Source organism: Polypterus senegalus, chromosome 3, assembly GCF_016835505.1.
Source record: "Polypterus senegalus isolate Bchr_013 chromosome 3, ASM1683550v1, whole genome shotgun sequence".
Lineage (NCBI taxonomy): Eukaryota > Metazoa > Chordata > Cladistia > Polypteriformes > Polypteridae > Polypterus > Polypterus senegalus.
Genome location: NC_053156.1, coordinates 113,540,969 through 113,554,899, shown reverse-complemented (window position 1 = coordinate 113,554,899; position 13,931 = coordinate 113,540,969). Strand labels below are relative to the sequence as shown.

Sequence of the window (13,931 nt, the reverse complement as noted above, 5' to 3'; positions counted from 1 at the left end):
GTGAGAAATTAGGAATATGCAGGACTTTTAAAATCCTGGCATTTTTAATTTCCCATGATAAAAATTAAATTAAGACTAAGGTTATAGGAGCTTCCAGTGCTCTTTATGTGTGTTTTAACCTGATTTTTGAGTCCCCTCTAGTCAACTCATTGTCAGTATGCCTTTGAGTGAAGACCTGACATGTTTTGTGCTGATGCTCCAATGAATATAATTTCTTTAGACAGTGCACACTCCAAAAGATTGGTGTTTCAAAATGAAGACTGTAGAAGAGAGGCACTCTGGTCATTTTTTTAGCCATTTTAACTACCATAACCAGTTAATTTCTGCTTTGTTTGGTTTCTGATGAGTATTTTACAGCCACTTAGGAGAATTGTAAAATGTAACCCATAAATATTTCAAAATATTCTTCTGTGTCAAAAAAACCCACAAGAAAATTATCAGTGATCTACATCTGAAAATGAATGACAATGCTAAAAATTGGACTTTCTAAAACAAATTTAAAAAATCAGTAATGTAAAGGTGATGCTCAATAGCATTTAATATATAACTTGATGAAACACCAATTTGTAACAGACTACATGGGTCAAATATCCTAAGTAATAAAAAAAGTTTTTAATTTTTAACTGTAATGTATTTATTACAATTTGTATTTTCTGACAGTAAACCTAATTTATTGACTTTAAGGAAATCATAAAACAATACTCTTTTTAAACAGGGTGGATAGAATAATGAATACCTCCAAGTATAAGTCTGTTTTTGAACAAACCTTTCAAGCATCTGCTAGGAAGCGGACACTGAAGAACAACTTTTTTGTATAATTTTTTTTCCTTTTCACTAAACAGTTTCTAATTTGTTTTCATCTTCTTTGTACAGATTGCAATTTTCCAATAAAGGTGGAATATATATATATATACATATATATATATATATATGATGGTGTTGGGGGTGGCAATGGCATGCCGTAAGTATGCTGGCTAAATGGCTCTGGCTTGGGGAAAAGATATGACAACGTACCCCACCATTCTACCAAAATATTCTATGGAATAATGACTCAACAATTGACTAAAACAAGGTACTGGAATGTAGGACCCCCCTTCAGGCTGGAAGGTACTCGAAATGCAACTGGGGAAGAGCAAGGATGTTAAAGTAGTTGGGACAGTAATAACATAGATTAGACAAATCTATTGGGATGCCTATCTGCTGATGTGGCTCACAGCAAAACAACCACTCTGCACTGCACAAAACTATACAAGATAGGAATGTGGAAATTGAATGGTCTGAATGCAGGAAAACTGGACATTGTGAAGAGGTAATTAAATCGACTGAGTATCGACATATTAGTCATCAGCAAAATATACTGGACTGGCAATGGTTTCTTCAACTAGAGTGATCATACAGTATACTAGTCTGGTAATGACACTACCAGACGACGAGGAGTGGGCTTTATCGTTAACAATAAATTATCTACATTATTGCCGATTTCAATTCCAAAGTGGGAATTATGGCAAAACTCTAAATTGTTGGAAGATTCAGTTTAGGTGAGCAGAATAGGGAAGCAGACTGACTAGTTCAATTTTGCAAACAACATCAGCTAAAAATAACCAACACTTGGTTCGAACAACCCAAATGGCAGCTGTAGAACTGGACATTAACAAGCGGAGTACACAAAAACCAAATCGACTACGTCTTGTGTCAGAAGAAGTGGCAGACTTCAGTCTTGGTAGTGAAAACATATCCTGGTGCTGTTTGCAGATCAGATCACCAACTGCTGATAGCCACAGTCAAACTGAGATTCTGCAATACAAAACAAATGGCAGCCGCAAAGAAATTCGACACAGACCAGATAAGCCACAGCTATGCAGTAGAAGTAAAGAACTGATATGATCTCCTCTCTCAAGAAGAAAGGCATCCAGACAAGCTTTAGGAAGAAGTGAAGCCATGCATTAATGAAACAGCATTGGAACATACAAGAGACCATCGAAATCAGCCCAATGAATTTCTGATTTGACCATCAGCATCACAGAAGAGAGAAGGAAGGCTAAAGCTACTAGGATCAGAGAAGATTTCAGAAGGCTGAATGCAGATTTCCAAAGAGGGGCTAGAAATGATAAAGAGAACTACTGATATGAACAGTGTCAGAAGATGAGGAAAGTGAGCAGAAGGCACGGTCAATATTCATGGCTCAGAAGGTCTAAGGGAGCAACTGAGCGGAAAGAATACACAGAGACGTTATACAAAAGTGATCATCATAATTAACTAGTGGAGAAGAATGAGACACTGGAACTGGAACCATATATTCTGGAGCAAATCATATGGGCAATGAAACAATTATCCAACCAAAAAGCCCCGGAAATTGACAGCACACTGGCATAATTTCTCAAACCCATACCAGTGGCAGCATTAACACCGTTATGTAAATGCTAATGGAGCACATGTGAGTGGCCAAAAGAATGGAAAAGATACAGTAATCATCCCAATTTTGAAAAATGGAGTTACAAAGGATTGTTCTAAATACCAAACCATAGCCCTGATGCCACACACAAGCAAAATCCTTCTTAAGATCATTCAACAATGCTGAAGTTCAACTGTTGATGGGGAAATACCAGATGTACAAACTGGCTTCAGGAAACAGCTTAGACAATGGTGTTCACATTGCCAACCTTTGATGGATTATGGAAAAAGAACAGGGAGTATCAGAAAGACCTCTATATATGTTTCATTGATTATTTGAAGACATTTGATGAACTTGAGCATAACAACCTCTGGACCTGCCTAAAGGAAATCGGCACACCACCACACCTGACCAAGCTCATAAGATTGCTCAGTTCAAACACCATACAAAGATATAGATTGGTTCAGGATCAGAAAGGGCGTATGCCAAGGATGCATCCTGTCACCAGCAGTTTTCAACATGTATGCAGCATGCAGACCTGGATGAGTCGAAGATCAGAGTGAAAATACCTCTGATGCACCGATGATACTATCCTACTGGCTGAAAACAAGAAAGATCATATACATATGATCATGAAAGTCAAAGAAAAAAGGTTGGAATATGCCTGAATATTAAGAAGACAAAGATCACGACAACAGCAAAAAATGTGAAAGTCAATAGCAAGATCAACAATGAAGAAACTGAAGTGCTTGAATATTTAATCTTTCATGGCTCTAAAATTGATTGCTATGGTGACTGCACCCCTGAGATCAAGAGATGCCTGGCACTTGGAAGAAATGCGATGGTCAGTATGAACAACATATGGAAGAGCGAAGACATCAGCCTGTAAACTAAATGTAGATTGGTCAGTGCAATCATTTTCCCAGTAATAATATATGGATTCAAAACCAGGACGTTGAGAAAGGCAGAGAAGGTGAACAATTGATGCATTTGAGCTGTTTGTCTTGGAGACATCTGCTAAGCATTACATGGAAACCAGAAAAATGAATAATGAACACAGTAGTTCTGGAACAGATCAAACCTATTTTCTCGCTGGAGGCCAAGATAAAGCAAAAGCTCCCCTACTTTGGTCTCATTGTGTGATGCAAGTCACTTGAGAAGGACATCATGCATGGAATGGTCAATTGCAGAAATGGAAGAGGCCACCGAAGAACTCGCTGTCTAGATACCATTAAGAAGGATACTGGACTGAACATAGCAGAAATGAAAGAAGCTGTAAGAGATGAACATTGATCTATAGAGTTTTCCCTGTTTCTCTTAGGACCTGTGAGCACACCTTTACTTCCAGTGTTTTTAACTAGGCTGGGTTTAATCTGAGAGAAAAAAGACTAGATCCCTCCAGTGTTTACTATTTTTTTGTATCTTTTTATACAATTAAATTTAGTTAAATCCATGTTTGAAGGTCATGGAGTTATTTATGACTCACTTTCGATATTCAGTACAAAATGCAGAAACTAACCTGAGTTCCCCAGGCAACAAGTGTAACATCGCTTCCCTCCTGAAGTACCTCAGCTTGAGACAGTGGGATGTAGTATGTATCCACAGGCACTTGCTCAACTTGGAAAGAAAAACAAAATTATACAAACTCCTAAATGTGTTCTTCATAAAAAAAAAGTGAACAGATACTTTCACATTTTAGACTCCTTGCAGAAAATGCTTAAACAGATTCTTTCCCAGAATGACAAAATCTAGAGATTTCGTAATACAAACTAAAGTGACTGGTAAAATGAATGTTCTAGTTTTATGCTTGCTTTTTCTACAATACTACTCCATCACAAATAAAGTACTTTTCACTACTGAGCAAATTTAATTAAACTAAATTATGACTTCTTCCTGGAAGGTAACATAAACTGTTAATTAGCTTGCACTCTTTCAATGGTTTAAAAATGTAAACAATGGTGTATATTTCCCTATATCAAAAAATCTCAAATCACAGCAAAGAACTTATTTCTCACATGTGGCCAAATTTACACATCAAAGCAGCACCTAAGCAATTATTTTGTGGTTGTTTCTTGACTGTGATAAGATATCTATTGGTAGGCTATACAATTAAAATTTGAAACTTTCAAAGATTTCATAAAATGTTATTACATTGTTATTTTATTTAATGAAATCAGATATATTTTGCATTTATGAACTTATTATCAGTGAAATCTTAGTTCCACAAATAATTCTATAGTTATAGTATAAATAATAAAAAAGCACAAAGTAACCTTAAGATTTTAAAAGACATTTGCTCATTCCAGTGTTCAAAATAAGTGTGGATTGTGGATTATACTGAGCAACCAAGCCTTTGGAGGAGATAAAGTCAGTGATAGAGTACTATAAAATGGGGATACAGTGCATCCGGAAAGTATTCACAACGCATCACTTTTTCCACATTTTGTTATGTTACAGCCTTATTCCAAAATGGATTAAATTCATTTTTTCCTCAGAATTCTACACACAACACCCCATAATGACAACGTGAAAAAAGTTTACTTGAGGTTTTTGCAAATTTATTAAAATTTAAAAAACTGAGAAATCCGGATTTCCGGATGCACTGTAAAGTGGTTGAGAGAGTACTAGAGAAACGAATCAAGGATCACGTGAGTGAGTTACAGAGAAATGCACTTTGGTTTCATGCCTGGGAAAAACCACCTGGCAAAGAGAAATAACCTGTATTATGCACTTTTAGATATGAAAAAGGGATCAGACAGACTGCAATGAGAAATATGAAGAGGGCAATGAGAAAGTTTGGTGAGAATGAATAACATTACTGTAGACAATACCCAATAGACAATAACCAATATATGAGGAACCATGAGGTGATGGATATGTAAAATATTTGAGGTGAAGGTTGAGCTACACCAAGAAACCATTCTGCATATGTTGCTATCCTGAAAGAAACAGAGATGCTGACCAGAGAAGTGCACAAAGAATTCCATGGGAACTCTTGCATGCTAAAGATTTAGTTTCGGATGATGAAAAGTCACGCGGGATTGAAGGAAGATAATGAAATACATTGGATTGGAGGTGAAAGGCTTAATGTAAATGTAGGTAAGATCAAGCTGATGGTTAGTAGTGAAGAGGAAGAATGTAAGGAAGAGGTGAGTAGATTGCCATGTATTACGTATGATAAATTTGTTGGGAGAAGCTCAATCCGATGCATGGTGGGTACCAGTACCGCTCCCTATACGCAGAGTATGCAGTCTGCGTAGGGCACCAACTCCCAGGGGGGCACCATCCCAGCTGCTCAAAAAAATAGTTTTTATATATTATAATAATAAATTAATATTAATAATATACATATACAAATAAACAAAAATCTAAACGTATATATTTAATTTTACGGTGAACGCAGAGTAGGCTAAGCACACGTGATGACGTGCGCGCCCTCACCTCTGTTGCGGCTGCCTATTTGGCCAAGAATGATAATAATTGAACAATATGCCTGCTCCTGGAAAGAGACATCAACAGTCCGGCGCTGAGAAACAAAAGAAAAAAAAAGCCCAAGATGAAGCCCGTGCATGTACCCAAATCTCTGGATTGCTCTGCATAGCAGTGACGCTCCCTGTAACTGTTGCCTCTGCTGAGCAAGTTTTTCTAAAATGAAGCTCATCAAAACGTACTTGCGCTCATCTATGGCACAAGAGCGCATGAGTGGTCTGGCAATTGTCAGCCTCAACTCTGAATTAGCAAAGGCTTTATTATATGAAGAGCTCATTTATGACTTTGCCTCAAGAAAAAGCAGAAGTGTGCCTTTGTAAATTTTGAACTTTGGAAAGCTCTAGCAGATGACAGTGTAATTTTATTTCAGTTTATTATTTTTATTTTATTTATGATAAATGTTTTATTTAAAGTGTAATTTTAGTTTGTATTTTTTGCTGTAGAGCTACAATTGTAATTTATAAATGATACACTTTATTTATGTATTTACTTTTATTTGAATAAAGTTCTATTTTGGCCCCTATAGTAGGTGTTTTTTTTATTATTTTATTTTTACTTCCATAATATTTGGGGGAGGGGGCACAAAAGAAAAATTTCTGCTTAGGGCACCCATTTGGCCAGCAGCAGCCCTAGTGGGTACATAAAATATGTAATGGTATGAAGGGTGATCTGGACCTGACTGTATGCATATGTATCAATTCTCTTTGTACCCATTTGCCATATTGTTACAATGAACCAGACTACACCCCAGAAATAGCTAACAAACAGGTAATCTATATACTGCACATTGATAGTATCATTAGTTTGTAGATCTTTTTTATAGAATCTAGAGAGGTATGAATCTAAACTTTACAACAAGTATACTTAACATTGAAGATTTTTTTATACTGCTGGTTACAATTTCCCAGCTATTAGTTTGCACCTGATACTGCCTCTTTTCAAATCAGTTATGTTATGTTTTCTCTGACAGCGGGAAAACCTATAATCATTGTACTTCTATGCCTTCACACAAACGGTATATGTTTATCTTTACTTTAGCCACCAGTAATGTTGTGGAAGAGCAGTTCTCTTGCAATGACTGAAATGTGAGGGTGCTTTCACGTTGTTACTTGCTTTTTGATTAAGATATTTCATATCAATATGAGCAATATAGTCTGAGGCTCAAACTAGAACTTATTTGAGGTCATAGTAATTTGAAGATTTTTACCATCATTAATTCATCTTATCTTTTTTTGTTATTCTTTTAGTTTTAGCACTGAATCACATTGCAGTCAATCATGTTTTTATGGAAATAATGCTTTTAATAATCACTGTAGTAAAAAAAACCCAGGAGTATATTGCCAGGATAAATGAAGTATGTGAACCTGAAATGTTTTTATCTAAATGTATACCCTACAGAGACACCGTTTTTATATTTTTATTAAAAAGATTAACACCGTAAGTACTGAAATTAAAATTATATAAATTATCATCATCTCTTTTATTCAAATTCTACTGAAGTCAAGATGATCGTCAAAGGCGTAGTATTATTTTTAGGTATAAAGGAGAAAAGATGCACGTTAAATCACATTTTCCCATGAATAAAGGTAAACAGTTCATGTATTAAGGGAGAGAAAATTCATAAATCCAGCAAAAGGTACAAAGTGTGAATGAGACCTTTAAATGAAGTCTCAGAATAATGAATGGAATACAGGTAGAGACAGAATGCACTTTTCATAAATATGTGCAAAGCATTGTGTAATTCAGTTTAGAAATTTTGCATTGTAAGCAACTATCTTGACTAAGATTATCCAAAATAAATCCAAGAAAAGGCCCGATTGTGAACAATGTCATCAAGAGCCTACCTCACTCAAACATGTGATTTAATTATGAGGCATTTCCAAATCAGATTTAAAACAAACCTTTGTTGATTTACTATTATTACACACCCTATGATAGCTTTACTCAAAGTCAATCTACTGTAATGCGATTTCCTACAGTGCACTGGTTACTCATTGCTTCATCATTTAGCCTGTGGGAGATGGATGTACTATTTTATTCAAATTAGAAAAGAACAAATTTTCTTTGAAAGAAACAGTCCAAAGCTTTTTGAGAATTTAATAATAATTTGTTATAGCTATACTAAACTAAACATGCTGGGACACTATTAAGTTTGTTGATGTTTCAACATAAGAGGGACTACTGAATAGAAGGCTTTTATTCACATACAGTAGCTCTCCAAACAGAATAAACGAAAGGAAAATGACTGACTGACTGCTAATATCAATTTCATTTGGAAAATAAACTTATGGGAGGTAGTTTTTATCAACTCTTTAGTTGTTATGTGTCTCATTCACTGTAATGTAAATCATAACATAAAAAAAATATCCAGATAAACAATTCAACATCATCTCCACATCGAGAGACTGTCACTGGGAGATAAAGATGCGCCACTTCATTGTGACCAGGCAAGAAATTAATCACCTGGGGCCTCATGTATAAAAGGTGCGTACACACAAAAATGTTGCATAAGCAACATGGAAAGAGAATTATCGGTATAGAGCATCTAGCATATGCTGCATCAGCCATACTGTCTATTGAACTGCTCACATACGACAAACGCTTTAGAGCTGTTCCTCGTGGTTCAGAAACAGTTTCATCCCAAGAAGTATAAACACGCTCAATCAGTCCATCAAGTGCTCCTTGTAGAACTTTTTGTACTTATAAGTACAATTACCTCACTGTAAACTTGTGATACAGTTATAATATTGCACAACCTGAGCCACTTTATAAAGCGTGTGTTTACATATGATGACAATATCACTTTTTAGATGAAATGCAGCAAAATATGTTTATTATATTATACAGATAAAACTTTAACTTAACTTAAATAATCTATATCGTTAATAAATAAACATGTGAGGACACGGTGTCGCAGTGCTAGCAAAGGAGCTGGCGCTCTGTTCATGGATTGTTCCTGCCTCTGGCTGTATTCTTCTAAACATGTACTACGAAGATATTTCAATGTTCCTTAAAAGTTTTTGAATTCCCATTCTAAGCTTACAGATGACTTAACGTCTGTTACAGACCTGATTGTGTGGTGATAGGGTATTTGAAGAAAGAAAAGGAAGGACAGGAATTGGAGGTTACTATGTTTGAAAGAGACAGTACTGCTGCAATAAATTATTATGCATCTTGCATGAGGCATGAACAATCACTGTACCACCGTGTTCCCATGTTTAATAACATGCTTTAACTCCTATCATCATGAAAATGACATCACGTTTAATTCTCAGTATTTCAATTATTCAGTGAGCAGTAATATTATGAATGTAATGGATTCTGTGTCCTGTCGGAGGAGCAGACATAGAGCACATAGAAGATCAAATACAAAACAAAGCATTTAACATGCTACTTTAGTTACGATGGGATTTGAGAAACTAGTAAATTATATGATTTTAGGATGAAGTTTATAATGTTCTACTTTAATGACACAATAAACTACGTGATTAAAGTGGAAATTTCGAGATTAAAGTTGACATTTTGTGCTTTTTTCCCCCACTGTGGGCCTATTTTTTTTTTCTCTGTACCCTAAAAAGCTTTTATATGACACTCAGACGGTGGGCTACGACTTGCCTTTTAACAGCGACTTTGATGTCTGACAACTTCTTTTTTTATTTCAGACACTGTGCGACTTTCTGAACTTGAGCTTTCCAGTTTCACCGACACTCTATGTCACTCGATCAAATTCCTTTTGTTGTTTATACCACTTTTTAAACCAACAAATAGTATGTTTTACCTTGCCTCCACTTGGTATTTGCTGAAATTCTTCTATTTTCCCCCGTGCCTTTTAACAGAAAGCTGAGCTTAAGGGCTATTTATATTGATTTGCATATTCAAAAAGGCGTAATTCTGGGAGGAGTTGGAGAGGGACAGCAGGCATGTGCACGTGCATTACTTTTCACGCTGAACGGGATTTATGTAGCGGAAGAGCGTGGAAATTGGCGTTCGCACAGATTTATGCACCTGGATTTTTTTGTGTGTACAAACATTTCCGCTTTTGTGCTTACGCCATGTTATAGTGTGAATTCTACGCACGGCATTATGCATGAGGCCCCTGCAGTTTATCAAATGCCACAAAAATTATATACTATAAATAAATAATACAAAAGAGAACTCCATGGCTATGAACACCAGCAATTGATATGAAATTAGAAGATGATGTGTATGGCAAAAGAAAAACAAAGCATAGTTCCTACAGGAAATTATGCTGATGACTATTCAATGTTACAGTGCTACATTGCTTTCACTTTTAAAGCCCAATGGAATCATAACCTCTACCAAATATAAGACTATTTGTGGCAGAAATCTGGTTGCCTCTGTCAAAAAGGCAGAATTCTGGAAATGATTGAATTTTCTCAAAAATCTATAAAGAAAATTAAAATTTACAATGACCATCCTGCCTTTTGACTTTAACCTCACTATAACCCTGTGGTTTAAGTTGAAGTAAGAAATTAATCCATAAGCAGAGAAAGTAGGAACATCAGGGACCTGGAAATATATTCAATAGTCCAAGATAAATCCAAACATAACTGCCAAACTCATAAAAAAATTATAGAAAAAGGCTCAGTGTCATTATCTTTGCAAGAAAGACAGTGTACAAATGAGTGCCAACAATTCTGACACTTAATTTTCTTGGAAATAAATTTATAATTTGAGACATGTGCCATTTTGATTGAATCCACTGAATGCTTAACAAGGCTAAATATATTCCACATGTGGTATAAAGTACAATGCAGCTTTGTACTGGCATTTTTATTACATTCAGTGTTTTTTGATTGTTGAATCAATGATGCCAACAAATTCAGAAATGAACGTATACATTTGAAAATGAGTTCTCTTGCTTACTTACCATATATTTTCTTAATCGAAACATCAGTAGGGATTTACAATATATATATATATATATATATATATATATATAAATATATATATATACACACACACACACATATATATTTATATATATATACACATACATATATATTTATACATATATACATACTGTATATATACATATATACATATATGTTTATATACTGTATATATACACATATATACACACATATAAATACATATATACACACACACTTTTTTTTTTTAATTTTAAATTGTAATCAGAAAAAAGAGAAAATAGTATTCGAACTTCAGAGCATAAGAATGTTTGTTCAAGCAAACATTCTAAACATTACAATTGCCTGTTAGGATGGGATGAATGCCTGAAATTACTTGACTCCAATTTCTACAAACCTAGCTGAATGTGACGGTGCTATTAGAGAAAGAACCCTGTATTTAGAGCTCACAAAATGATCATAATGTTCTTCTGTAATTTTATCCACTGGCAGCCTTACATGAAGATCATTCCAATTTTAAACATACATTAAACATGCATAAATATACTTTGAGACATCAGCTGTGCTTTATTAACTTCTGGAAGAAGATGTTGATATCCACAGCTCTTGTCGCATAATAAAAAAAGTATAACCTTTACTTAAAAAAGAGAAAACTAGCCAACTTAAACTTCAGTTTCATTTCAAATCCAAAGCATTTTCCACAAATCATTATGGTGAAACCTTTATTCCAAGCTTCTCCCAAACCTGATTCAATGAAGTATAACAAAATAAAGAATTTGCCATTAAAGCATACAGAATATTTGCCAGCAAAGTCTCATTTAATGAATGAATGGATTTGGCACATTTCAAACACAAATGTGACAATTCATATCTGCAGGATTCTGCACAGTAAAGCATCACTAAAAATGTATTTGCTAAGATGCCATGATAAAATGTTTAGGTCAGTACATTACTTAACTGCAAGCATAAATAATGAAAGATTGAAATAATTTTATTAGTTTAAAAAAAAAAAAGTAGTGTTTTCCTATTTTTGAAGACTCAGAGATGCTTCCTTCTTTATCAAAAACATGAGTGTATGTCCTTTCTTGTGGTAAAACTGACTGTATACAAGTACAAACATGTTGTAATCTACCACTGCATATATATTGAAACATATAGTACATCTAAACTCACGCATTTTTGAAAATAAATAAATACATACATACATACATAAAAATGACAACACAAAATAAGGTGCCTGGCCACCTAATAAATTATTACTTATTTGTGTTTTTCATTTCTTCAACAAGGTGTCCATTTCTGACATTTCCTTGAACGGTACTTTGATCTGGCTAATTACACAGGTCCAATACAAGGCAAATTTGCTGAATGCATTGCACCATCAAAGCATATTTTTATGCCGGTGAAACAGAACAACAACCCAGAAATGAAAATGCACGGATAACCATTAACATTTCTTGGGAGGATAATTTTAATCACATTCATTGTTATTCTGGTGGTAATACTCTTCAACAGAAGATTTTTTTTAATTAAGCTGCAGGACTTTAAGTATATTATCACCATGTATAAAATAGATATGTAAGATCTGAGAACAGGCAGAAAAAAACAGTAGGCTTTTTAATTTATGACGGAAAAATCAGTGCTCACACATATATATATATATATATATATATATATTTATATTCACATACGTTTTCTCATTTGAAGATTTTTAGAATGAACAGAGATAAACATTTTTGAAATATCTGAAAAGAGGCATAATGTTGACTAAAACTGCAATTATGCATTGAGGTAAACTGAACTATGACTACAGCTCAGTTAGTGGACATATTAACTCAAGGTTCTCTCGCACTGCATTTCACAAAAATGAAACACCATGACAGATTCTTCAGTCATAATTTCACTAGAAAATTTGAATATTTCTTTTTACTGCAATATCAAGTATAGTACTTTGTGTAAGTTTTCAGACCCTCTATAAGTTTACAGTAAACATCCTAATACTGGCTTCTTAATTATGTGAACTGGCAATATAAACACACCCTGGTCCAAGACCTACAAGTTATCTGTTGTAATCTTGAAAAATTTCAACAATCATTAAGCTGAGAAAAAACAAAAACTTGGGAGAAAAACTACAATATATTGTTTAGCAAAGATATAAAGAAATGAAGTTTATGATCAGCTATGAGTACCCCTGGGTGCAGTTTTCTAGGAAAATGATTTTCTTCTTGATCAATACTATTTCTATAATATCCAAAAACACCAAATAAATGTGTGTGAAGGAGAACCTCTGATGAAGAGGATTTTGTAAGCAAGAATGGTTCATAATTACATTTTAATTGGGCAGGTTCTGTATTGAATCAAACTGTTGAGCTGTAGAGTCTTTTCCTATTTTCAAGATATGGTCATCCTTTTAACAACTTCTTCAATAGACATTCAAACAGGCACTAGTCTCATAACTCACAAGATCTGTAAAAGAACTGAATTTGGAATGATTTGGCACTGACTATATCATATTACATCTAATTGCTTGCTTATTTATTCATTGCGTTTATTATATTTTTTCTGTACTTTTTGCATAAATTTCAAAACTTTACTTTTTAAGTTGTTTTTACGGAATCTTGATTGAACATTGGTTTGTGTTAAGGACCAACATATCTGAAACAGCAGATTTAAAATAAATGCAATACATTTTGTAATGCTTCTGCTAAATATTATCTATTTTAGTTACAACAATTATTTATGGCATCAAAAGAACAGTGTTGTGAAAAAGTAATTAATAACTTCTTGTGCCACCATCAGCTGCAATGACTGCAACCAAATGGTTCTTACTATATAATTCAATACCAATCAACCACATCACTTTGGAACAATTTTATCTAGATGTGCCACTGTCTCACACATCCAGCATTCTGAGTTCAAGTTCCCCACCTGGTCATGGTATCTGAATGTGGATGTGTGTGCAAATGGACCCAGCAATGGACTGGTACCTTATCCAGTATGAATTGCAAAAATGACAAAAAGATTAGGCTTTTCATGAAAATGTCATTTTTTAAATATTAACATAATTTTGAAAAGCATGCCTTAGGGCTGCACAAACCTACACTTCTTTCAACTGAATAAAACGCAAAGAGTGGAACTGAGGGTAGGAACTTTGTATG

General features: G+C 34.4%; 1 protein-coding gene across 1 annotated transcript in view; it reads right to left on the bottom strand.

Moving 5' to 3' along the window:
* The window catches only part of bckdhb (branched chain keto acid dehydrogenase E1 subunit beta), a 229,741-nt gene that overhangs the window by 108,803 nt on the left and 107,007 nt on the right, over positions 1 to 13,931 (bottom strand). The window contains exon 7 of the mRNA XM_039747830.1: positions 3,912 to 4,009. Within this exon, the coding sequence (XP_039603764.1) occupies positions 3,912 to 4,009 (98 nt within the window). The remainder of the gene's footprint in view (positions 1 to 3,911; positions 4,010 to 13,931) is intronic.